The sequence below is a fragment of the Marmota monax genome, unplaced genomic scaffold, assembly GCF_021218885.2.
Source record: "Marmota monax isolate L192 unplaced genomic scaffold, Marmota_monax_Labrador192_F-V1.1 WCK01_AAM20220418_F8-fsc00087, whole genome shotgun sequence".
Lineage (NCBI taxonomy): Eukaryota > Metazoa > Chordata > Mammalia > Rodentia > Sciuridae > Marmota > Marmota monax.
Genome location: NW_026693476.1, coordinates 3,535,267 through 3,562,618, shown reverse-complemented (window position 1 = coordinate 3,562,618; position 27,352 = coordinate 3,535,267). Strand labels below are relative to the sequence as shown.

The following is a 27,352-nucleotide window of genomic DNA, read 5'->3' as shown; positions in this document are numbered from 1 at the left end:
TATTAAAAGCTGATATATCTATCTTACAATTCAGTAATAATACAGACAACTCTAATAAAATTAGCAAGCCTTGTCTATTAGATTATATAAAATTCTGCACCGAAGACATGGAAACCATATATTATTTTCAAGACATATAATACATTTAAAAATGACTACATATTATTGTTTTAGCTTTCTTATGAGAACAATTTCCAGTATTTAATATTAGCTTTGTCCATAAAACATTTAAATGGATAAACACCAATCAAAAAGCTAAAAAAATAGTAATGACCTTTAACTGGAAACTATTTTTAAAACACACTAACCATAGTTAATTAATTAATTTTTTGGTACTGGAAATTGAACTCAGGGTGTTTAACCACTGAGCCACATCCCCATCCCTTTCAATATTTTATTCTGGGACTGGGTCTGGCTATGTTGCTTAGGACCTCACTAAAGAGCTGGGGCTGGCTCTGAACTGGTGATTCTCCCGCCTCAGCCTCCTGGGCAGCTGGGATTATGGGCACCTGTGCCTGGCAGTTTATTGGTATTAACCAACAAATTACAGTCATAAAAGATTAAAACTATTTAAACAAAAGTATCACTAACAAAACTAGTGAGACAAGTAATTCATAGAAGTGTGTATCTTTCAATGGAATTATTCTTAAAAAAAAGAATAGAAAGTAAATAAGCTTTCAAATCACTTAGCTAGCGTAAGAATTACAGAGTATCAAAAGGCAATGAAAAGAATTGATGGAATCCATGAACTATATCCTATTAGAATTATATTCATATATTTCTTTATAGAAAGAGAAACAACACAAAAGTTGGTTGTTTAAAAGAATTACAAAGTAGACAAACCTCTAGACAAGACTAATAAGAAAGCGACAATAAAAATGAACAATATTAGGGGCTGGGGATGTGGCTCAAGCAGTAGCGCGCTCGCCTGGCATGCGTGGGGCCCGGGTTGGATCTTTAGCACCACATACCAACAAAGATGTTGTGTCCGCCGAAAACTAAAAAATAAATACTAAAAAAAATTCTCTCTCTCTCTCTCAAAAAAAGAACAATATTAAGAATGAAAAACGGGACATAAATACAAAGAGAGCATGATTTTTACAAACCCTAAGAGAAAACTGTGAACAAGCCTATTTCAAAAGCAACAGAAAAACTAAACAAGCATTTGTAGAAATAAATAAGTAAAAGTGGTATTTCCCTTTTCCTCTCCCAGCCCCCACTAAAGAGCATCCCTGCTCCCAGAACAAGCTAAATCTATATGGTTCAAAGAGAGCAGCAAAGGGCAGCAACCCATAAACTACAATAGACATAATAGTTAATGGATAATTTCTGAAGCATAACAAAGATGCTGGCAAGACAAGGACAGGCCCAGGTCACCACTTCTATTCAATACTGTATCAGGGTCATTGTAGGGACAACAGAATACTATGCAGTTGTTAAAAAGAACACTTTGGCTTGAGAGGGGGGCATAAGGGGACTAAGATGGGCCATCAGTGCCCCTCGGCCCTGCCCTGCCACGTCTTTCCCTACCTCTCCAGCCCCGCATGCAACCTTTAAATACCTGGGTGACCCTCACTGCCCTACAGACTATTCTTAGCTCTCCGTGTTGACTTTGCGCCTGCTGCATACTTATATAAGCGAGTGTATCTGGGCACTTCACCCAAGGCCAGCACAGAGTAGGGAGGGAATTCCACCCGGCCCCGCGCCCTCCCACCCCCGCGCTCCGCTGGTTAGTCCAGGCCCCCGACCGTGGCGGCCCGAGAACCCGGCGGCGGAGCGCACACGATGCCGCCCCTCCCGGTGTTTCTCCATCCCAAAGGGCGCCTCCCGCCGCACCCACTTCCTCTTTCCTCTCGCTGGAGCCGACGCACGCAGCAGTCGCTCTCAAAAAATTATTTCTGACAGGAAGCCCGGAGGCCCGCGGGGAGGGCCACCAGCCAGCCCCGCATCTCCAGCGCGCGGCGGGGTCCCAGCCCCTGGCGCGCCCCTTGGCGCCCGAAACCGGCCTCCGCGCGCCGCTCCCCGCTGCCTCCGCGGCTCCCCGGGCTCGCGCGGCGCCGGCTCCGGGGCGCCCGGCCATGGAGGTGGAGGAGGCGTTCCAGGCGGTGGGGGAGATGGGCATCTACCAGATGTACTTGTGCTTCCTGCTGGCCGTGCTGCTGCAGGTGAGTCCGCAGCCCCCACGCCTCTCCTCGAGGCCGGCCCGGAGGCCCGGGCCCCGCGTCCGTTCCCGGCCCCGCCCGGCCCAGGCCCGCGTTCTGCTCCCCGCCGGGGTGGAGCGCGCGCTGGGGCGGGGCAGGGCGCGGTGGCCTGGGTCCTGCGACGCCACGGTCGCCTGCGGGCCGCAGAGCCTCGCGGGCTCGACTCCGGCTCCCACCCCGCCACCTGGGGCTGTTGCTGGAGGGCTTAGGGGAGGCACTTGAAGCCCCCGGCGCTGGTTAGTAAGGGAAGCCAAATACCCTTACCTGAAACAGGCTGCAAAAATGAAAGGGAAATGTTACTGTAACCTGTGGCGCTGTCACCTTGGCATCTAGGACACAGAGAAGGCTCTGATGACACACTAAAGGCGGGATCTAGGGTGGCCTCCTTCAGCTCCGGGCATCTACTTACCAGCCTTTTCTGGGTTTCAGGGGGCTTCCTATTCCAGGGGCTTGAATGCATAGGGTTTATTTCTAAGTTCTGCTGGATCATTCAGCCCTAAGGCCAGCCTTGGGTTGAGAATTTTATAAGCCAAATACTGCCATCTGCAATATGTGGCTACCAGATGGAATCCCTTCTTTATTGTATAGAATTCTCAGAACCTGCTTGCACATCCCAGCTTAAAAATGTGGGTTCCATATGCTTAAAAGATCACTACACATTAGCTTCCAGGCAGGCGTTTACTCCTCTCTCGCCAACTTAAAGGGCCCATTTGATGTCAGAAAGGCATTTCATTCAGATTCCTTTATTAGTACCTACTAGAGCCAGCCACTTACTTACTCATTCTTGCAGTCAGAACATTGAACTGTGTGCCTTGCAGGTTCTGAGCACAGGAACACATTGCTGAACAAATCAAGGTCCCTGCCTGCAGGAGGTTGGCTTTCCAGTGGTGGTGGGGTATGGCAGGCTGACAGTTAAAAAGCAACTAGTTAACACGTGTTGGTAGTTATTCTGCAGGAAGTACAGGCTGATCATGGGTATAACCTCTGGTCCACAAGTTGCTTAAAACTCACCTAAGGCAGTCGTGCAACAGGAACATGGAAGGAGGTAAAAGTTGACTTTTCATTCTCTTTTTCGATTAAAATGCTCAAAAGTTCAGTTGATTTCATCACCAGCAGGGGGAAAAAATGGTTCCAATGATGGACTGAGTGGTGGAGACAGTTCTTTCTTGTAGTAGAACAAGTTTTCAGCTCACAAATATATGGCATTCAGAAGTTCTTTTAAACTTGTTTTAGGTTTTAATACACTTTTTCTGTGGAGGAAATATATTTATGCTGAATCATGAAAGTATTTAATACAGAGAAAATAAAATCACAACCATGATATTTGATCTTAGTTTACAATTTTTTTTTTTTTTTGAGAATATTCTTGTTCTAACCAAGAATTCCGGGAACATATTCCTTCTCTGAGCAATCCCACCTCCCTATCCCTACCTTCCACTTTCCTGTGTTATCTTCTTCTTACCAAGCTAGCCAGGTATCCACTGACTTAGAATAAGCTTGTCTTGAGTGGTATTGTACTGAAAAGGCCAGGGTTCTGGGTCAGGACTTGTTGAGTTTCTCTTATTTACTTTTATTTATGGTTGACCTACTTTGTTGAAGTTTGCTCAAAAAGTTCCAAGCCGGTGGCCATGATGGTTCACTAACCCTTGGCTGACATATGATCAGTGTTTGCCACACAGGGATCAGGTCCTGGAGTGTTGTTGGCAATAAGTGACTGTTTATCTTGTAGGTGTGGGCTGGGCGGGCACCTGGGAGAGACACCTGTGCCACTGGAGGAGTTCAGGCAGGAGTGAATCCTTCACAGTCCCCACATGATTGTGAGGACTTAACTTCCTCGTTGACATGCATGATCCAAGTGGCCATAGGTCCACCGAAAACAGTCCTGGATATGAGAAGGGATTTCCCCGAACACCTCTCTACTGAGACTGTGGCTGGAGATTTTTGGGGATAGAGGAGTTGGCCTGTAAAGTGGGAGTACTGGGAGACCTATGACACAGTTGTATCATGGATGAATTCATCTTTCTGGTGGAGGATGGGGAAATGTTCCCCAACAGAGGAAAAGTAAGAAACCCTTTTCACAGGATTGCCTTAAATGGAAGGAAATTGATGTTTGTCTGTTTTTAACACCAAAGGACTTTTCTTACCATGGAGCAGGGAAGGTGCAGATCTGCTGCACAGCAGCTCTGATAGAGCAGGGGACCATCACTTCAGCCTTTTCACATCTGCGATTTGATAATGACTAACCACAGCCAGGACGCACAACACTAGAGGGACAGAGATGGACACTTTATGGCCCTTTTACGTTTTCATCCTTGGGAAGCATTGTTTTTATTTTTAAAATGTTTTTTTTTTTAACTCCCTTTGCTTCAAATACATCCAAGTTCAGACTAAGAGAACAAAACCACATACCACAGCAACTCTGAAGGTCCTAGGTTAACGGCTTTTTTGAATTACCAATCGCATTGTGTATATTATCAAAAGCAGCCACACTCTCCAGTTGCCTTTGCTAAGAGACTTCCCTTCACCCTCCTTGCAAACACAATTTTGAATCTCTGTAGTGGTCAGCTCTCAGACACATAAAGAATAGATGAAGGTTTTGTCAATTTCTCTTTGGCACGATTAGATGCAGATGCCTTCATGACACACGTACCTGGTTTGAAAGTACATGAAAAAATATGAAAAAGATTGTCTTATATAAAAGTAGTTGACTTATGAATAAGCAATAAGATTTACAATTTTAATAAAAAAATTCCTACTATCAAAATATACTTGCCTTCCCTAGGGGAAGAGTTATTTTTGGTATTCAAATATGAATAATTCTGTTTAGTTTATGCTGTTCTCTTTTCCAAGGTGTGTCAGAGCTGTTGCCATCATCACTGTGCAGTATTTGCGTTTGTGTGTGCGCATTTGCCACGCTGTCTGGAGGAGGCAGGAGGCAGTAAAATTCTTGTTTTTTTTTCCTTCTCTTACACATAAAACAAAAATGGATTCTGCTTCTTTGTTCTAAGCCAGAGACTCCAGCCCCTTCATTTTCCTTAGGATCATGAATCTTAGGTTGTAGTATAATTTGCACAAAATTGGAACTGTCCATTAACAAACAGGAACATGTACTCTGTAACATGCATTAGTTTCAACAGCCAAATTGTGATGCTGGGCTGTGAACCTTGTCTTGAGATACGGTATTCTGATGGGCATGAATGCATTGATTTTTTATGTAAACCCTTAAAACTCTCAACCTTATTTTTCAAATCCTAGGACTACCAAGGCATTAATGGTGCTATGCAATAAATATACTTTTATGGCATTTTAGGAAGTGAAATGAGTGAATCGGTATTTTTCAGGAGAGGAACCTATCCTGGTCAACACATGAAAAGATGTTTACCTTCAGTGGTCATCCAGGATGGGTGTATTGAATGACTGGGACATACCATTTCATACTTATTATATTAGCAAACACTAAAAAGTCCATCCGTGTGATGAAAATGAGCAGAAATAGGAACTACCTAGTTTAGAGAACAATATGGCACCATCTAGTAAAATTAAAACCCGGTGTTCGCACCAGGGGCATGCCAGTAGTGTGTCTTGAACATGCATATAAGAGTTTATTACTGCATTGTTTTTATTTTTATTTTTTGCCATGATGGGGATTGAACCCAAGGCTTCACATATTACCACTGAGCGACACCCCCTGCCCAGGATTTTTTTTTTCAATTGAGGTGAAATTCATATAACTTAAAATGAACCATTTAAGAAAAATTGACCATTTTAAAGTCAACAATCCAGAGACATTTAGTGCTTTCACTGTGTTGTAAAACTATCACCTCTACTTAACACAACATGTGACCACTCTAAAAGAGACTCCTGAACTCATCGGACTGTTAGTCCCTATTTCTCCTCCCCCAGCCCCTTGCAACCACGAATCTGCTTTTTTGTCTCTATGGATTTATCTATGTCGCCTATTTAATATTAATGGAATCATCCAGTGTATGACCTTTTTTAACCTGGCTTCTTCTGCCAGGTTCATTCACATTACAGCATGTATCAGTATTTCATTCCTTTTTATGGTCAAATAATATTCTTATATCTACGTGTACCACAGTTGTTTATCCACTCACCCATTGGTGGACATCGTTTTTTAATAACAAAACCCAAGAAATAATTTCAAAGAGATGTTAAGGTGTGGTATAAATTTGTTAGACCACAACAACTAAAATGAAATAACTAGATCTTTATGTAACTCTACAGATGGACCTCTAAAACAATGTTAAGTGCAAAAAAAAAAAAAGAGAGATAAATACAATATAAATTTTAATGTTATTAATATATCAAATATTCTTAACATAAAATTTAAAGCACATGAAACCATACCATATATGGCTTATGAATGTATAGAAACCATTTAGACTAAGTCATGGGATTGGTTGCCTCTTGGGAAGGAAAAGAAGGGGTGGAATTTGGGTGGGGTATAAAAGAAGACTTCATCTGGATTTGTAATATTGCATTTCTTAAAAAAATCTGAAGGATATATGATGAAGTTTTAGCCTTTTTTGTTGTTGTTGTCATGGTGGGTTTGTGAGTCTTGTTTTGTTCAATTTGCTATGTAAAGAAAAGAAATTATATAGAAGTGGGAGAGAATGCTCCAGTTTTCTGGGTGAGTATAGTGTTTATTCTTTTGTGTTGATATCCCTTAAGTCTTTTTCTATAGTGAGTTGTCATTTAACACAGGAGGGTAGGATGGAGTGAGTTTTGTGCAAGGTGCTTTGTTAAACTTTGTGTTGAACACTATCACAACTCACCTTCCCTTCCTTTGTCATTGTGTCCTTCCCTCACAGGACATTCCTAGGTAGACCACATTTTTTATGAGATATGACTGAGATGGTAACTAGTTCTTCTAAATTCAGTGCCGTACCCCAGCGAGGGAGTTCATGCCATAAACAAGTGAAGATCTTATTTATGACAGTCATTGAGACCAGCCTTCGGCACCACCAGGGTTCAGCCATGGTGGGAACCTGTGGCATTAGTAAGAGCTTATTCGTGGTGACTCCAGTGCATGTTGGAACCTACCAGGTTTCCCTGCTAGGTTGAGCAAGTTTTATGCTGCTCCTACCCTCACAGTTTTCTTTTGATCCTCAGACAGTGACCCAGAGCTTGGATCCCTTGAGAGTTTATGATGAGTTGGAGAATGTTTGCCTGGTGTTCCTTCCACCAGTTCAGGTGGGTGGGGTCACGCTGCCCCCCTGAGACTCCTAGGAAAAGTTGTCTTTAGGTAGGCACTGCCCCCTGGTGTAAAGCAGATGAAGCTGCACATCTGTCAGACATTTCCTCCCAGGGAGGCTATGGAGATGCAGGAGGCCTCCAGTAGATGTAGAGGGCTCCTTGGGTTCAGAATATCTCAAAACGTGGGGCCATGCTTTGAAAATCAGATAGTCTTATTCTTTTGAAGCACCCAGACCCCCAGTCGCATGCCCGGCAAGGCCCCCCCATAGCTCTCTGACACGAACCTAGAAAAAGAAGTTATTACCTTCCAAGTTAGCACGAAAGAAGACTTAAAAATATGAAAACAGCCATGTGAATAGGGCAAAAAGAACACTGGACTTGCATGCTTGTGCCACTGTGCTGCAAGGGGGCTGGTGACCTTGGGCAAATGACCCCTCCATCGACTGTACTCTTGGAAATGGCTGGGCCGTGAAAGTTTAGTTTGTTTTGTGGGTTTAAGATTTCTTAAAGTTGTTTGGTACCCTGTAACTAATGGGCCTCGAGCTTGGTTCCTCATGGTAGTTAGAGGCTGCCTTAGAAGAAAGAGGTCATCAAATCCAAAGACATATATAGGTTGGCAGCGTCCCCTCTGACTTCTTTGCCCTAACACTGAAACAAACAAGTGCCTGCATTCTTGGGAATCCTACAGTACTCCACAAGCAGTATATGGAATTATAGACTTAATGGAAAACAGAAAAGAAAAGAGAAAAGGATCACCAGAATTTTGTACCACCTGGAGGTAAAACATGTTCACCTTTTTGGTGTATAGCTTTCCAGACTTTCTATCATGTAAATACGCACACTTGTCTCTTTTTTGCCGAAATGTGTATTTACATGCAATTTTGTGTCTCAGCCACATTTCACATGCCTTGCTGAGCTCATGGATGAACACCCTTGTATTTTTTTAAAGGCTATATACAGTATATTATTATTCTTTGGAGGTTGTCCCTCTTTTTCTCATTTCAGAATCCCATGCGGCCCATGGTGTTGGGCCATTCTTTTGTTCTGGATTCACTTCTTGCCTGTGGATAGATTACTACTGTTTTTAAGTCCAAATTTCCAGTCCTCTCATTCCCCCGATGAGCATTGTTCCCACATCATGAATAAACATAGAGGTCATTTGGTATAAACTCTCCAAATTCTTTGCTTCCGAATTTATTTTTATCCTCACCTAGCATGTTTCTCCACAGAGAAGTTCCTTCCCTGTCAAAGTCAGCGTCCAAGAGAAAGACGTATTTCTGCCCTCTTTTCAGTGATACCGTCTCACCTTTGTTCTTGATTCCAGGTTACTCCCTCTGCTATTTCTAATCCCATCTCTAGCTGCATTCTCTTGATGTCCTAAAGAATAGCCTGTGCGGTAGAGTTGGAGGTATATGGATATTGTATTAAGTAGCGTTAATCTATCATGTGAAAGGGTTATTTCTTTTCCACTTCTTCAGTCCCGTATTGAAGGGGAAAATCTCATTTGGCACTAGCACTTCTCAAAACATTCGCAGATATTTCTATTTTAACAAAGGGAATAAGCTAGAATGGAAGAATTAAGGGAGGTTCAGACTTTGGCAGAAAACATGACCTAATACCATCATTCTGTTTCATCCTAGTTGTTATTCATTTTTAAACCAGGAAACATTTCAAATGGAAAAATACAGAGATTAATGTCACACACACACACACACACACACACACACATGCATCTACTTCCAGATTTAGTCAATGCAAATATTTTACCATATATGTTTAGGGTTGTAGGAGTCATAGCTCAACCAGAGAGTCAAGGAGCAGAACCCTAGAATGGAGGGGTGTGTGTGTGTAAGAGAGACAGAGGGAGAGAGAGCGAGAGGTTTTGTATATACTGATGAGTGATATATTATGAAAGTTTGACCTCATGCTCTTGTGGCAGCTGGTTGAGCAGCTCCTTTAAGGCTGTGGTCTCCTCATGGGATATCGGAGCAGGACGCCTGCAGGGTAGGCTCCTGGGAGGGAAGATATGATCTGGAGTCCATCCGAATTGACTGGCATTGGTGCCATTCTCACTGCCTCCAACCTGGATGGAGTGAATGCCTTTTAGACATACCTGGCCCAGGAGTCAGAGAGGCTAAAGGAGGATACAGAAGAAGGGGGAGGAGTTGCAGGACCAGCTTCCATGCCACACCAGCTGGGTGAGCCAGGCAATGAATGACAGAGTATGGGAGGCATGAAAGCACCTGTCCCGACCTTCTGAGCATGTAAACCGAGAATAACTGCTCCTTCAATTTCACATCCATCTTGCCCGCCTTAGATGAAAACATTCTAGCCAGTATGTGGCTTTTTAACCTTGCGTTTATTGTTGATAGTTCCATCTGACAAGTGATATCTGTATTGACATCAAATCTTATTTTTATGTTAATTTACTTAAGTTAAAAACTCTGAATGATTTTCCAGAAGACTAGTGGGCTGGGGACATCGCTCAGTGGCAGAGGGCTTGCCTAGCATTGTGAGGTGCTAGGTTCAGGCCTCAGCACTGCAGAGCAAACAAAAAGACGACTAGTGAATAATATCACCCAGAAGATGGACATCTCAGTCTCTTGTAAAGATAATTGAATAGCTGAATTTTGGAAAAAGCTGAGCTGGCCCTGCCATGTGACATAAAACCCTAAATATGTGTTCTTTACTCTCCTGACTCTGATTAGGTAGTTGCTCTTGTTGAAGAATTCCTTCCTCTGAGTTCTGTTTTAAATAATTCCCTAGCAGTCTTCACTACCTTACTCAAGTGCTACATTCACAACTTTCCTCTCCTTCTCGTGGGTAGAATTCACATCTCCTTTTTTCTGTGCTCTCTTGAACTTTGTTTCTACGGTGGCTCACTGGGCTCCCATCACAATCTGCCCTGTGTTTACAACTTTGGATGTATTTGCTATCTTCACTTGAATGTGTGTGCCTCGAAGGAAGGGACTGCTTCCAATCCTTGTTGGTTATATCATCTGAGGTGCATAATACAATGTGTTCCAAAGTGTTGGCGCTTGCTAAAATCAAAAGATTTCAATTAAAATTAAATAACAGAAGGAGGGCCAGGTGCGGTACTGCACACCTGTAATCCCAGTGACTCAGGAGGCTGAAGCTGGAGGATTGCGAGTTCAAAGCCAGCCTCAGCAACTTAGCACATCCCTAAGCAACTCAGTGAGACCCTGTCTCTAAATAAAATACAAAAAAAAAAAAAAGTCTGGGGATATGGCTCAGTGGTTAAGTGCCCCTGAATTCAATCCCCAGTACCAATAATAATAATAACAACAACAGAAGGGATTGGTCAGGTGGTGATATTCCCATTTTACTTGAGAGAAACAGATGTCTATAAAATAATTTGTCCAGTCTTAGTTAGTGGTGGGAACAAAAACTAGGTTCCAGAACTACTGGTTTTCAATGCACGATTTTTATTCCAGCATTCTATGAGGGGTTGGTTTAAAAAATACATATGATAGGCTGTTATATATGATTGGTGTGTTGGGTGTTTGGAGTGGATAAAGAAGAATGTTAAGGTTTTTTTCCTAAAGGACATGAAAAGTCATTAGAAAATTAGAATTTGACTCTATCTACACAAATAATGACAGAAAACAATATTTGCCTATTAAGTAATCCAACCCACTGATGCTTCAGAAATTAAGAAAGGAGACTGCAGTCTAGAGGGGTTATTGGAGACTTCAGAAAGACAGTTGAGATTGAGATTAACTTTGAACCTTGGGTTTAGAGGGTTTGAAATTAGGAAGGTCATTTCAAGTGGAAAAACAACATTGGAAAAGGTATAGAAGAGGGACTACCCTATACCCTGGCCACATAGAATGTGGCCCAGACACATTGCTGGATGTGGTTAGAGATGCAGTGTCTCAGACCCTACCCCAGACTTAGTGAGTCAGACCCTGCCCGTTAAGTTGAAAAGACTGGCATATACTATTTGTATCATGTTGTACAATTTCCTGTCAATTAGAGAAGCATCCCATTTGACCCTTAGCAGGGGATAGTTAAAATGAAGGCTTTAGATTAAAAGGTACCATTAGCATCCATTCTTATTCTAAGAAAACCTGAAGTTAGAGAGGTTTGAATTTGCTCAAGGCTGGCTGGAGCTGAGGTTTAGACTCAGGTATGTAGATTCATATGCTTTTCACATCTCACAGTGAGTTAAGTCATGTTTGGGGGATTGGGGAGGTCTGTGCAGACAGCTCGAATGTGGATTAATTGGCAGTTGAGCCATAGGAAACTTATCATTTGTCTGTTCATATTCTTTGACCAGAATAGTTTCATGGGGTGTTTCAGGGAAGTTGATTTAGTGGTGTGTTGTGGATGGATTAGAATGGGGACCAGAGAGTACTCAGAAACACCAGTTATTCGGCGTGTGTAAGTACGTTCTAAATTTTAAACACACCAAAAAGGTACTAACAGTTAAGTCAGCCAAGCAGAATTTATCAATGTCCCCTTTGTGCTAGGCACTGAGCACGTGGTCCTGCCTTCGTGGTTAGGGTCTTGATTACGTAATGCTTTTGTGATTGGGTCAGGTGGATAACTGAGAACTAAGAGCAGAAAAGACTAATAGTAATGACTACAATAAAATCATCTTTGATTTTTGTCTCCTTCATTTCCCCTGAAAAAACCGCTCTGGCCTCAAGGTCAGTTAGCTCCCATTCTCATCCTGGTTCAGCTATCAGTGTTAAACGAGATCGTGAATGATCCCTTAATTGCTCTGTGTCTCATTTTTCCTGCCTACAAAACAAACGTCATACTTGACCATGACTTTACATTGAAGCTGTTGTGATGAGATAATTTACAGGAGATGCTTCCTCCTTCCTTGGGAAGCATTACAAAAGCTCATAATGGTGATAATATAAAATTACTTTTCAAAACTTCACTTTTTTTTGAAACTTTTAAAATTCCAATCCCCTGGTGCATTTTAGTCATTTTTCTAATTATAATTACATTGATAGGGAGGGGGAAAAAATCCAGCCATCTGTGGCACTTGTTCTTCCTTCCCTGGAGGTAGAGCCGAGAAGATAATGATTTATTCGAGATGTTGTTAGTCCCACTCGGAAGGAGAATGGATGGTGGTTTCTTATTGTGGCTTTAAGGCCCATCTGCTGTTGGTTGCGATTTCATTAGACAAAAATATGTGGGTGAATGTGTACATGGTAGTGGTAGAGTAATAGTAGAGAAAAGAATGAGAGAATTGTTGTTGTTGTTGTTGTTGTTATTCTCTGGGGAAAAGGAGCAGGAGGTGTGAGTTGCGTGAAATTGTCATAGCAAAATTAAGGAAAAGAACCCCCACGCCCTGTGTGAGGGTAGTGCATCCCCAGGGCTAGTTTAGTGCCGAGCCATCTTTGACTTCCTGTGACCGTATGACCCATGGATATAGAGGCTCTGGTATAAAGGACTTAACATTAGGCTGTTATTGGAGTTTAAGCCTCTCCTCTCTACCCTAATCTCATGGTGCCCCTTGGGTAGCATTTTCATGAAGTCCCTTTCCTGCGTGCCTACTCAGTCTCCAGTATGACCAGCAAGTCTGAGCATGACATGGATTTCGAGCTGTCACTGAGGCGGGCACTGTCTAGAAAGGTTGCAGGTTTCTGACCTTTTTGGTGACAGAAAACTGTGGTCCTGTGTGCTCTGCTGAGGACCTTGGATGTGCATGTGGATACGTATGTGTTTATGTGAGTATCCCCAAATATACACACTTGTGCATTGGGTGGGCCAGAGAGACACTGAGAGTGGTAGGAGGAGGGCAGAGAGGATGAGATAGGTGGGAAGTACTTAATCTGCCTGTAGATTGCTAGGAATGAAACTGGGTAAAGCTGGTTAATACAGATAATGCTGATTAATTAGGTTTCACTGTTCCTTTTATTATAATTTTTTTTTTCAGTTTTGGAGATTGAACTCAGAGACACTCTACTACTGAGCCATGTTTGCATCCCTTTTTTTTTTTTTTTTTTGAGATAGGGTCTCACTAAGTTTCTTAGGTCCTTATTAAGTTTCTGAGACTGGCCTCAAACTTGAGGATGAGTTCCTGAGTCACTGGGATTATAGGCATGCCATGGAGTCCACCTTTCCTACGTTATGACTAAAGTTATATGCTAGCACCAATTCTTTGTTTTTGAACTATTTTCTCCAGATTGTGGTGTTTACTAAGAATGGGGCCTTCGTAATGAAACATGTCTCCAACTACAGGACCCTTTGGAGCATTTTCCCTTCTGCCTAGAACATTCCTTATCCTAGGACAATCCAGATAAAAATGTGAAATGCTAACAGATACTCAACAGGAACTGACCCTAGTGGTGGCACGCGGTTAGCATTATAAAAGTGTGTGTGTCATTATCACTATTTTTTCATTCCCTTGTTAAGTGCGTAGGTCCTGGGTTATTTGTTTTGGAAGCCCAAAAGGTGAATCAGGACATGAATGTGCAGTGAAGAAAGTGATACAGGCTCTTGAAAAGTCTAGATGGAACTTTGTAGGTGAGCAGGAGAGGACATCTGGAGAGGAAGGCAAGGGAAGGGCTGGGGATGTGGCTCAAGCCGTAGCGCGCTCGCCTGGCATGCATGCGGCCCGGGTTCGACCCTCAGCACCACATATAAACAAAGATGTTGTGTCCGCCGAGAACTAAAAATTAATAAATAAATATTTTTTTAAAAAAGAGACAAGGGAAGGCGTTATCCGAAGCCGCATCTTGGCTGATAGGGAAAGTTCAACCCTTCAAGTGCCTTCCAGGTGAAGTGAATGGTATGACGAAAACAGAAAAGGGCACGCTTAGAGAGGACACGTGGCTGGTTTGCTTTGCCTGATTGAAGGCTGCAAGTTCACCAGCACATGTGTTTTGAGTCATCTCCTCTGTGTTCCTTGCCCTGTGTTTTTCATTTCTTTCTACCCATCAATTAAATTTCAGCAGATTGTAATTGGGGTGGGGGTGGGTAGTTACTAGGTGGACGAAAGTGGCTTTGTAATTTTACCGATTGCAAAATGTGTAATCAATGTGTTTTTGCAATGATGAGGGTCTTTATTTTTATAAACTGATTGCCTCCTATTCTAAAATGTCCTTAATAGTACACAAATTGGGGCTAGGATGCATGTAAACCTAGGGACATGTTTTCCTTTGCATCTTATAATAAATCACCACATACACCGGCTGACTTGGGGCTGCTTTGTGCATCTCCAGAGGTCCCCACAGTCTACCCACTCAAAATAGATTGGGGCTTCCTTGCATCTTTTCAGCTTTACCAAAAGAATATTTTTTAAAACAAAAACCATCCTGGATTTTGCGTTAGCTTTCTGTTATAACGCCTGCAATGTCATGACTCCTTTTCTCTTCCTTTGACAGTAATCCTGTCATCTAGTGGTGATAGACTGCTCTCCTTCTGGCTCATTGTGCTGATTGGGGCCACACCATTCATTTAGCTGAATATGCCCCCACAGAATGGTGTACAAGGGGCCCTGGGCTGGAGTTCTCTGCAGACTGGGGAGGAGATGGTTGGGAAGTCTCTCCTGTGTGTGCCTCAGTCAGCTCATCCATCTGCTGGGCACAGTACCACATGCCAGAGAGAAATCACATTTCTTCATGGTTTTTGGACACTTGCTTTATTTAAAGATATTTGAAAACTTCAAAGTTAATGGATATTGTTTCTTAAATAAGATCATCACACTGTGAAGCAGACTAATTATGTTTTCTTAATAAATGTTAAGCTTAAAATAATTGTCCAATAATGAAAGCCAAGACAAATGGAAATCTATAGCATACAAAGTCTCTATAGGACGTCTTGTAAACCCAGTTGTGAGTAACTACAGAGCCTAGCACAATCAATGACAAAAGACATGTGTGCTCAGTAAATATTTCTTTGATGAATGGATAAAATATCTTTTCTTTGGTAGAGAACAATTATGATTAGATTAAGCCAATATTAAATGCAGGTGAAGGTTGTGAATTGAAAATCTACACCTGGGATTTTGAAATTCTTTAAATCCTGAGTTGTATGTCGTGTCTTCCATTAGTATCTATGGAAGTACATATTATGCTTTGCTTTAATAAAGCAATACTATATATGCTGTTTTCTGAGACATGCAACTGTGCCACTGGGTCTTCTTTAGATCATGAGTCCACGGCCCGGTGCCTGGTTATCTGAGCAGCAGATACAGTGTTGGAGAGGAAGTAGCAGGAATGTTGGGCTTTTAAGTCAGAGCCCATAAAGTCGGACCATATAAACAGAGTCCTTAGCATCAGCTCTGTCTCAAAATAGATAGGAAAACACCCTGAAGAAGCATAAAGTGCTCTGTAAGTGGACTGCTGTTGGCCTTGTTCCTCGCAGAGCACGAAGCTCCCTTTTCATGCGATTCTCCTTGGTTTCTGATGTGGCCCGTTTCTGAGGTGGCTCCTAAGAACACAAAAGCAAGAAACAGACCCTTCAGGGTTTGCAGGCACTCTGAGTTTCCCACCTGCATGGCCAATCAACAGCGTCTGCTTTTGTGTGTCTGCTCTTTCAGCTGTACGTGGCCACGGAGGCCATCCTCATTGCACTGATCGGGGCCACACCGTCGTACCACTGGGACCTGGCGGGGCTCCTGCCCAACCAGAGCCACGGCAACCACTCAGCGGGCAAAGACGAGGCCTTCGGGGAATGGCTTCTGACCGCCAACGGCAGCGAGATCCACAAGCACGTGCATTTTAGCAGCAGCTTCACCTCCATCGCCTCTGAGGTAACCTCAGGCCACGCCGGTCACTAAGGGAGTGCCCTTCCTCCTCGGAGGGAGCCACTCTTTTTTGTCTTGTTGGTTTCAATCTGAGCCGCCTCTTCAAGTAACTTTCTCATAAATTAAAGATGTAAGGTTTTAATGTTTCAAAGGAGAATATACTTTAAAAACACATTCTTTTTCCTTCTCCCTACACTTGGGAGAAGTGTGCATCTCCCCAAAATTAGATGGAATAAGATAGAAACTCCAAAAGAGCTCATTTCAATTATGGCATCCAATTAAAAAGTGAATCGAAACTTTCATCTCTCTTTTCCACCTATGCAAATGTTAGTAAAGTAAAGAAAGAGAAAGGCACTGGCCCATCTGGAGCATCCTGCTTTCTTTCATTTTTTAAGTCAGTCCTGTGGGTAGGTTCAAGGGGCACCCTGAACGTGCAGTCTACAGTAGAGATGGTGCTACCAGGGCAGACAGGAAGCCCTACCGTGAAGGAAGCTTTGCTAGCCAAGGGGAAGGCTCCGGCCCTGAGCCAACCAGAGATAAGCTGAGGGCAGACAGTCTGGAGAGGAGAAACCCTGGGATGGAAGGGGACTGGTTTAAAACTGTTGAAATGCTCCTGTCTTCTTTGCCTGCTCCACATAAGCCGTCCATATGCCTGTGGCTGCCTGCTCTTAGGCCCAGAGTCTGCCACGTGCCTTGCTGTCATCACCCGTCCAGGCCTGGAAACCGCCCTCCTGTGCATGTCCGCTCCACCATGACCCCAGCCACCCTTTCCTATTGTTGGAATTTTTGATTACCATCTGTTAGGTGATGGGGCTTAGTAAAAAGAGACAGCCCAAGGGTGGTGTCTGCTTGGCCTGTTCTTAGGAGTCCCCCGGGAGAAGGGATAATTTCTAGATTAACTTCTCCAGCTACAGTAAAGCAGCATTTTCAACAAGAACCTGGCCATGTCATTGCTCACTCAGAAACCTCCAGCGATTCTCCCACTGCGCACAGCACAGAAAGACCCCGAGGCCCGTCCCACTTCACAGGTGGGTCAGGGTGGACTTTTCCACCTCCACTCTGTGCATCAGCCCTGCCCATCCTTTTCCTGGGAATATTTACTGTGCACCCCGCATGCCCTGGACCCTCAGCCTGAACCTGTTACCTGGGGCATGATGGCCATGACCACTCACCCTCGCCTCTACCCAGAGGTCCCAATCTGCCACCTAAGGGCCCACTTTCATTGTCACCTTCCCTGGAAGTCTTCCCAGCCCCACTTCCCAGAAGTACTCTCCCGTTTCTGCTCTAGTAACATTTTGAGAGTAATATGTCACCGACTCTTATTTTTGGTTCAACTCTTTATTTTTTGAAAGGTCTTTGAAGTCAGAAATCATGTTTTTGGTCATCTTGGAATCCCCTGGGCTACTACTCACAACAGCAATAACCCTGACCACCACTAATCTATTAAAATAACCAATAGCATTGCAGAATGGTGCTGTCTGCTAGGCATTGTGTTGTTTACAGCCCTTATCCTACTTAATTCTCACAATAATTATGCAGTAGGCATTATTTTCTCCATTTTACAGATGAAGAGGTTTGAGACTCTGGGAGGTCAGGGTTAGCTAATAAGGGCAACGCTGGTATTTGAACCCGAATTCATCTTAACACAAGCCTGTGCTCTTCATTACTGTACTTTCAAGAAACTTATCCCATCCAAATTGTATTCACATTTCTTAGGTTTGTTTTTGATAGCTAACAGTAGCCAAATAATTTTTTTTTCAATCTTTAATTTTCAACTGATAGGAATTTCAGGAATACTGTGACTGCCCTTATATCCTTTCATTTCTCTGTGAATATTTTGCTTTGATGGCATTGTTTTTCTCTAAGCCATTTTAAAGTTGCATATATCAGTCTTCTTTTGCACTCCAATACTTCAGCGTGTGTTTCCTAAAAATAAGGAAATACAAGAATGCCACAGTACAGTTTACCAATTAATTAAGTTTAAGTTTTCCTTAAACTGTCGTCAATTTTGATTTACCACCAACATCCAATTTTTGTCGCTTGACCCAGTATTGTCTTTCATTGAATTTTTGTTTCCTAAATGTATTGAATCTGGTTCAGGATCATATATTACATTTAGTTGTTATAGCTCTTCAATGTATATATGTATGTGTGTGTGTATGTCTGTGTGTGTACCACACACACAGACACACACACTCTCACATACCCCCAGTCCTGGGGATTAAATCCAGCACCTTATGCACGCTAGACAAGTGCTCTGTCAGTGAGCTACATCCCCTGCCCTGTTTATTTTTTATTTCGAGATATATTCTCTTTAAGTCCAAGCTGGTCTCAAACTTGTGATCCTCCTGCCTCAACTGAGTGGCTAGGATTACAAGCAAGCCTCTTTGTGCCCAGTTTGTGATTTTGGTATTTTTAAAGAATCCGTACCCCTTTCCTGTTTAAAAATAGCAACTATTTTTTTTGCGGGGAGGGTCTATCTGATGATGGCTCATTCTGGTTGGTTATGCATCCCTGGTCAGAATAGTCCATAAGTAACATTGTGTCCTTCTCAGGTGTCACATCTGGAGACACACAATATCCATCTGCCCCTTTTTGGTGATGTTAATTTGGATTATCCATTCTGGGTGTCAGCTGAGTTCTCCCTTATACAGTTATATATTGTTTCATTTCAAGGAATAAGAATCACTTTTAGCTTATGTAAATTTGATGTTCTTTATCAGATCTTAGTGTCTATTGATGAATCTTGTGTGAACCAACCTAGACAACGATGGTGGCAAAGTGATATTTCTCAACCCGGCCCTTCCCACCCACTGCTAGTCGGCATCCTGCTTCCTGCTGTAAGCAAGAGCCCTTTCTTTCTCCCTTGTGTGTGTCTATTGGCCTATACATCTATCTGTCATGAGTGTGTACTCAGAGATGCCTGTTCTTTTTAATGATTTATAATTTATTATAACCCTTAATTATTTTGCTGCTCAAATTATCCCCAGTTTACCAGTGGGAACTTCTTCAAGCTGGCTTTTGTGTCCTTTTTACAATTTTTAATTAAAATTTTTATTTTGAAATAATTATAGATTTACATGCAGTTGCAGGAAATAATAAAGAGAAACTCTGTGTACATTTCCCCAGCTTCCCCAGTGGTAACATCTTTCCAATAATATCATAGCTCAGATGCTGACATCGATATAGCTAAAGCCCCAACATTTCCATCACCCCAGGGACCCCTCTAGTTGGCCTTGTGGAGTCATACCAACTTCCCTCCCATCCCTCACCCTTTTCCTAACTCCCCATAACTCCCAATCTGTTCTCTTAAACCATACATTTGTCACTTGAAGAATGGTTTGGAAAATGGGATTACATTCTTGGATCCTTTCTGGATTGGCTTTTTTTCTTTTCACTCAGTATAATTCTCTGTAGATTCATCCAGATTTAGTAATATTATTATAGTTAATTAATAAGCTTCGGACTAGGGTGGATTGATTGTTGATTTATCTATTATTGTAACTGTTTTTATAACCTTTTTAGTGATTCTTTCGGCATTACTTTACATATCCATATTTATCACAGTCTACTGATGTTGTCAAATTAACAGGTGGAAGGACAAATAGAGTCTCCACATCCACCTAAGGTCCCTTTACTCCTACAGTTTATAATTGTCTTAACTAATTTCTTACGTACTTTTAGAGCCACACTGTACAGTATTAGAATTTAACATAGCAAATAGAATTTAGAAGAGAAGGAAAGTCCATTGTGCTTACCCACATTTTTGCTGACAGTGTTCCTTCATCCTCACTGATATTCCAAGAGCCCTTGTGAAATGTTTTCTGTCTTTTTAGAAACCTAATAATTGTTGTTTTATTTTAAGGTAGTTCTGTGGGCACAGAAGTCAGGATGTCTTGACTTCTCCTTCACTCCTCGTTCTCAGAGGTTTTAAAATTCATGATTCCAGTGTTGCTTCCTTCTGGCCTCCTTGGTTTCTGATGAATAAGCTGCCTACTATTTGAATTTCCCCCCATACCACCCCAGTAGAGGGATGTCATTTCTCTCTTGCTGCTTTCCAGATGTTTTAGTTTTTTGGGTTTTTTTTTGGTCTTTAGTTTTTAGGATTTAGACTATGGTGTTCCTGGGTGTGATCTGTAAGTTTTTTTTTTTTGTTGTTGTTGTTTGTTTTTTTTACCAATTTGGAACTTTTCAGCTACATTTATTTCAGCACGTTGTTAACCTACCCCCTTTCTCCTTTCCTTCCAGAACTCCAGTGGTGGCAATGTTAGCTCTTTTGTGATAGACTCACAGATCCCTGACACTTTGTTCTTTTTTCTCAGCCTGTTTTTCCCTTTGTTTTCAGATTGGGTGTTTCCTGTTGTCCTATAAGTTTGTTGATTTTGTTCAAGTTTACTATTTCCATTCTTCTGTAGGGCCCATTCATCGTGTTTTTCCGTTCTAGAAACTTCATCTTGTTCTTTTATTATAATTTTCCCTTTCTTTACCAAGACCTTTTCTACCTTTGGCTGTCTTTTCATTTTGTTACTCATTTCAAACATTTTGTAAATGCTCATTGGAGCATTTTTTTTAAATATTGTTTTTGGTTGTAGTTGGACACAATATCTTTATTTATTTATTTTTCTGTGGTGCTGAGGATTGAACCCAGTGCCTCACACGTGCAAGGCAGGTGCTCTACCACTGAGCTACAGCCCCAGCCCATCATTGGAGCATTTTTATGATAGGGCTTTCACACATTTGTTAACTAATTCCAGCATCTCTGTCATCTCAGTGATGTTTTTTAATTACATTTATAAAGTTTGAGATTTTTCTGATTATTGGTATGACATTATTTTCATTTGAAACCTATAGATTTGGGGTATTATGAGATTCTGGGTTTCATGTAAACTTTCTGCTTTTTTCGGCTTTCTGTAAAACTGTTTTGGTGGAGAAAGAGCAAGGCTCCTTGTTACTACCCGGTGGTGGTGGAACACGTCTCAGTGGTCCACACTGACACTGGTGGGGCAGGGTTGCTGCTTGGCAGGAATGAAAGTGTGGCCTTCCCTGGCACCTCCTCGGTGAAGTTGGGTCACTTATCAGGTGGCGGCCAGGATGGAAGCTTGTGTTCCCCACTTGGCCCTGGCTTGTGTAGATGGGATTGAAAACGTGGTTTTTGTGTGGTGATTGGAGTAAGCAGTTGCTACCTTCAGAACTCCTTTGGTCTATTCCTCTTGGAATTTCTCCAGCACCTGGTCTTGAATATGTGAGGCCATAAGAAACCAGGGAACTCACCACTGGGTCATTCCTTGGGTCCTAGGTCCCCAGCTGGTCTCCTCTCTACCTTTCAGAATTGTCCCATGTTGGCTTTTATAGAAAGCCCCATGTTTTTAGTTAATACTTAGTGGGACAAATAAGGAAAATATGCCTGCTTTGTCCTCAGGAAGTGATGCCCTACAGTGTCCTCTGGATCATTTTTTTTCCTCAGCACGTCAGAGAGTTTTGGCATGACAAGCTACCCCAGGTTCATCTTGCTCCTGCCTTCCCCAACCATGGCCTTAGTCATTTCTCCAGGAGGCCCTGGCTCCATTTAGTACCTCCTGAGATTGTGAAACGGTGAGAGTTAGTTATAGGTCTTCTTTCCAAGAACTCCCTTACCATGCACGTTGCAGACTAAATTCCGCTACACGTATAAACATTGATTAACTAAATTCTTATCATCCACAAGCACACAGTCAACTGTATTATAGCCTCAAGAACCCCAGCTCTTTGGTCTCCTAGGTGTTCTGAACATGGTTTCCATGACAGGTCACTAGAGGAGAACCCCAATTTTTCATAAGGTGGGATACTGACACCACCCTCCCTCCTCTTCCTCCCCACACCCTTGCCAGTGTCAGGAAGTGAGAAACTTTCAGAATTCATAATGGACCTGGGAGGGGTTTTTACCCCAGAATGGTATAGACCACCCTGGATTGTCTCTGGCCATGCAAGGGTGGGGGTCTCCAAAATACACTGAGCTTATCCATGTGTCTTGAATGCCTTTATTTTCATCAGCAATCGCCCACTTTTCATAACACTGCTAGTCAACGGACCACTGTTTTAGTAGTGAATTTGTGAAGTGCCCATTGTTGATGGAGGTGATGATTACAGAGGCCCTTGTGCAGATGATCTTTCTGAAGTGAAGACCAGCTGACCACTACTGGACAGTGGTCTTGCTCAGACTGCTCATGGTACTGGGGTGAAAGTGTGACCTGGATAATAAGTAAGCAAGTCCCACTGTACTTGCTTAATACTCTGAGTTATTTAACATAGCAGCACTCGACTTCAGCAGAGCCGCCACTCAACAAATTTTAATGGGATTTGAATGAAATTAATGTTAATGAAATCCAAATTTAGGATCCCTTTTAGGTGTCACAGAAGGATATCACTGTTAGCAAATGTTCTTGGAGCAACTACTGCTCACCTCATGCTAGAAAAGTCTCCACAGAAGGAGGGAGAGCTGTGAGATGCTACACTTCAGGACAGCAACGCTTGTCGCGGGTTGCATTGAAAGCTCACAGTAAACAGTGCATGCTGGAAGACTGAAGACGGGGAAAAGGAGAATCAGCCAGAGGGAGCCCAGAGAGCTCCTTCTCCCAAGATAGAGTTGGTAGATGGAGGAGAAATGGGATGAAATGACTTCCCCAGCAAGTGTTGAAGATCTTTAAAGTGGTTCTGAGAGCAAAAGAATGAAGGGCTCAGATGGGTCTCACCTTTCTACGTGGGATGTAGCTGTGTATTTTCCTATAAATTAACACCTGAGATAGAGAACATTTAAAGAATTTGCCTTAAATCCTATCCCTAATAAGCTACTCTTCTGGGACTCAGTGAGTCTATCTTCTTTCTATTACACTATTTATTTATTTATTCATTCATTTAGGTATTAGGATTGAACACAGGGGCTCTTAACCACTAAACCACATCCCCAGTCCTTTTAATGTCTGAGTTTGAAACAGGGTCTTGCTAAGTTGCTTAGGGCCTTGCTAAATTGCTGAGGCAGGCTTCTGAATTTGCAATCCTTCTATCTCAGTCTCCTGAGTCGCTGGAATCACAGGCATGCGCCACCACACCCAGCTTATTTTTTATTTATTTATTTTTTTAATAGAGGCTTTTAATTTTAAATGGTATCTTAGATGGCATGCCAGTGTGTAAAAGAGCTAGAGACTTTGCTGTTGTCCTTGGACAGGGACTGGGTCCAGGCAATCCTGCCGCTGCCAACACTTTGCAGAGTCCCAGAAACACTTACAAAGACGACAGGGCAAAGAACTCCCTCTGACTGGGCTGTGTGTTTGTTGACAATAAAGTGACAAGGAGTGCCTGATGGAAGTATGTGCCAGGGGCAGATTGGCAAGAATGTAGGCTAGCACCATGACCGTGGCAGGATTGTTTATGGTGCTTGCATGTTGGGCTGAAAGCTGGGTTAAAAAAATAAATAAATACTCACCTTCTGGCTGCCAGCCATGCTCTTGAGAGTGCCTTTGACAGAGATTCCTATGGGAGAGGGAAAGACACCACTAATGTTGATGTTGTGGCTTGCAGATTTTGGAAAGAACACTGGCTCATAATTGCTGGGTGACTTGCCTAGTGTTCCCTAGTTGGTGAAAGTAGGGCCCTAGCCACTGGTTCCTGTGATACTTCTACTGTGACACAAAACAAACAGGAAGGGAGACAGAATGCTGTCCTCCATGAATGGGGTCATGCACTTGGCTGCTCTAAGGGGTTGGGACTCAGGATATTTGTATCCGACTTGAGAGGATCCTGGCAAGTGGTCCTGCACACACAAACTCAGGGACAAAGGAAGTAGAAATGATTCAGTTCAGCTTTATTAACTGTTAAGCCTAAACATACACCTTTCCTGATAAAACCGAAAACAACAAAGGGGCACTAGCTAAGTTCTCTGCTTCTTAGCAGTTCACTGTGCAGCCCAGCAAGGGGTTTGCCCAGTGGCAATGCTGTCACCCTTTTTTCCTCTTAGGGAGACCTAGTAGGGATCTAGCTTCCCATTTTTAAAGTAGAATTGCTTGGTTTTGCCTGAAGTTCTTCTGTTTTATTTGGAGGTACAAGTGCAGGGTCCGTGCCTTGTGCCCAGTCTGCTCATGTGAGTTACATTTGAGTTCTTACTCTCAGCACCTGCCCTGGATGTTGGAGTCCTGATTAGGTGGTCTTGCAGTGGCTGGTATCGGTGGCGTCCAGGTTTCCTGCTGCTGCTGCCAAAACCACAAGTCAACAGAAACAGCAGCAGAGTGCAGAAAGACAGTAGTGCCCAAGGATCAGCCAGGGCCAGCAGTCCTGGCAGGATGGTGCAGCAGCTACCGCTTGGCCAGTGTCCTTCAGGAGCTGCTGGCCTCTGCAGGGAGTTGAGTTCACCTGCATCTTGGTGAAATGCAGTTTCAAACCAAACTCCCACTTAACTTCTTAGCATTCATTCAATTTTGATTGCCTCTCTGGTTTTTCAGTTGATTCACCAATCTCCAAAGTGGGAATGTTGAGACAATCTTGGTATATGGGTAACATAATATTTGAGTCTTACTGGAAATTCTTAAAAAAAAAAAAAAAAGACCTCTTTATCTGTCTCAAAAAACTCCAAAAATAAATATTAAGACAGTCTACAAAACTCCCTAGTTAGGATATTGTCTTTAAAATACACATTTTAGAACTTCTGCCTTGCATTTTATTGCACATGGGTCAGGCCTTACAGAACTTCTCTATGGAGAGTTTTGGGAAAGGTGAATAAAAGGTGAGGTAGATGTGATTAATGGTATTCAATGCAAAAAAAAAAAAAGAAAAGAAAGAAAAAGAAACCTTTAATCTAGGAGTCTTGACTATTCTAAAATGAGCTAATAGCCATTCGGGTGAATTTATGTAGCAAATTGCTGTCTGCTGTATTCAAATTATTCCCTGAGCTCTGACTCATACAGAAAGCACCAAATATCATGGAGACACACAATTACCATGCTTAATTAATGTTTGCAACCAAAAAGTGTAAGGTTGGAATCTTTAATATCATTGTGGATATTGAAGAGCTGAAATTGACTGACTACTATCTTGAGATTAATATATTTTTCCCAAAGCCATACCCTGGGGTCAAAAGACGAGAGTATTAAAACTATTTGAAAAATTCACTGCAATTAATTGCTTGAGGGGCTAATTTTTTAAAATGTCTCGCTTCCTTATGCCTGAACTACTGATGGCTATAGCCTGCACACTTCACCCATTAAGTGGTAATTCAGAGTGACAACTACATTGAAATGAAGCAAGTTAGTTAATCACCATGAAACTATTCCCAAAATACCCTGTCCACGTTCTCCCTAATCACAGGAGGACTTTGATTACCCGATTTTCTCCTGAAGTGAGATTTTTTTTTCCCTGTACAAAGCTGTAAATAATTTTTATGGGAAATACAGGACAGGGGAAGGGCTGAAGTTTGGTTGGAATTGCTATCAGTACCGCTCAGAAGTTTTCACAGCAGAGCGGTAACAGGCCCTGTACTTGTGTACAACCCTCAAGGTCACGCTCAGGGGTGTTGGGGAAGCCTCTGTTTGTCCCAGTACTGCACAAGCTGAGAGTCTGGACTATACTTGTTGTCATGTGGCCTGATTTTCCCCAAGGGTCTAAGTGCCACTCGGACCTGCAGTAGCCCCTGCCTGGCTTACAGGTTCACTGATATGCTTTGAATCATCCATGGCCTGTTTCTTGTTTCCCCATGATCATATGTGCTTCCTCTCAGGAGAGGTATTTGTGGACCCATTAAGTGCTTTCAGTGGCTAAAGATAAAACCACAGTCTTCTAGATGGCAGGTTGGCCGTAGGAAGAAGGAAAACCCCTCAAATTCCAAATATCCTTCTACTTCCTTTCTTGAGAATGTCCTTTGGTAGCTCCAAGGAGAAGAGGGGCAGTTCAGTATGTCCCTGCCCACCTGTAAATTTACAACTTGATGCTTGAGGTGGTGACATGGAGATGCTGTCCGTGAAGATGCCTGTAAGACTAGGGGATTCACTCCTGTTAACATAAATAATTCGGCAAGTGTGTAATGAGTTCTGGCAGACACTGTGAGATTAGCACCGGAGATACAAATACGCCCTTAAGAAGCACAACACATCGGAGGGAGAGACCAGTGAGCGCAGGGTTCAACCCACATTATGTTAGAAGCAAAAGTAGGAGATGTGGCAAATAGGAGAGAGGGTCAGCTCTGCTGGGATGAGCTGGGCAAGATCCAAGGAGTGTCCTGAGGATGAGTAGGAGTTCCCAGGGGGTGAGGTGGGGTGGGAAGTGGAGGCACAGGGTACAGCATGTATGAGGAATAGTACGTTCTTATCAGGTCAGGTTTTCTGGTGGAATGAAAAGTGGAATGAAAAAATCTGTTTTTTTTCCCTTTGGTAGCCAGGCCCTCACCTGGACTTCCACAGGCCATGACCCCATGTTTTTTATTTGTAGGTAATGCAGGGTCAGTCACGGGCCCTGAGCCAAAGTGAGGAGGGAGGACAAGAACGAGCAAAGCCCACATCAGGGAGGGAAATGGCCCAAGGCTTGTAAGAGCTGAGTGCCAATCATGTTTTACTTACCATCACTGCTCCATCTATTACAGTGGTCTGTGCTTATACCATGTTCATCCATTTTCATTGCATGAAATGTCACCATAAACTAGAAGAATAAGTAAAATGGAGAAAAGAACGGGCAGTTCAAGTAAGGAGAAAACTGAAGCAGAGACAAACTTCTGATCTTCACCGAGCCAATGAGAAGTTGCTTAGACACAGGCTGGGTATGGCCTCGATTTGGTATAGGAGAGGTGCCTCCTGCTCTTCAGTCTTTCTGATCCTCGTGGTCATCTTAAGAAACATCTGTTATAATCTCTGTGTTCTGGTCCTGTAGAGAAGGATGAGGCCGCACAGTGTATTCAGGGAAGAAGGAAAAGAAAGAAACCTGTGGTCTGTTGCTTCGTGTCATGTGGGTACAACAGAATGTCACACAAAGGCTAAGGAATAATACAAGTACGGTTTAAAAATAAAAAATAAAAAAATTTATTAGGTATTTGCATTTAAAACACATGCTGTGGAATGAAATAAACTCTGAGACAAAAGACCAGCCAAATATGAAAAAGAACCTTGGAAACCACTTTGGAAGTTGACTTTGAAACATTCTCTTCTCCCTCGCCCCAGCCTTCTTTGCACCGTTTTCCACATGCACAGGC

At 42.7% G+C, this 27,352-nt stretch overlaps 1 protein-coding gene across 2 annotated transcripts in view; it reads left to right on the top strand.

Annotated features, from left to right (window-relative positions):
- The first annotated feature begins 1,740 nt into the window (after positions 1–1,740).
- Slc22a15 (solute carrier family 22 member 15) overlaps positions 1,741–27,352 on the top strand; it is a 73,316-nt gene continuing 47,704 nt past the window's right edge. Inside the window, exons 1-2 of one of the 2 annotated variants that reach the window (XM_046458201.2) lie at positions 1,741–2,165; positions 15,943–16,155. In XM_046458201.2, the coding sequence (XP_046314157.1) occupies positions 2,079–2,165; positions 15,943–16,155 (300 nt within the window). In that variant the 5' untranslated portion in view covers positions 1,741–2,078. The remainder of the gene's footprint in view (positions 2,166–15,942; positions 16,156–27,352) is intronic. The other variant, XM_046458200.2, reaches the window with a different exon arrangement.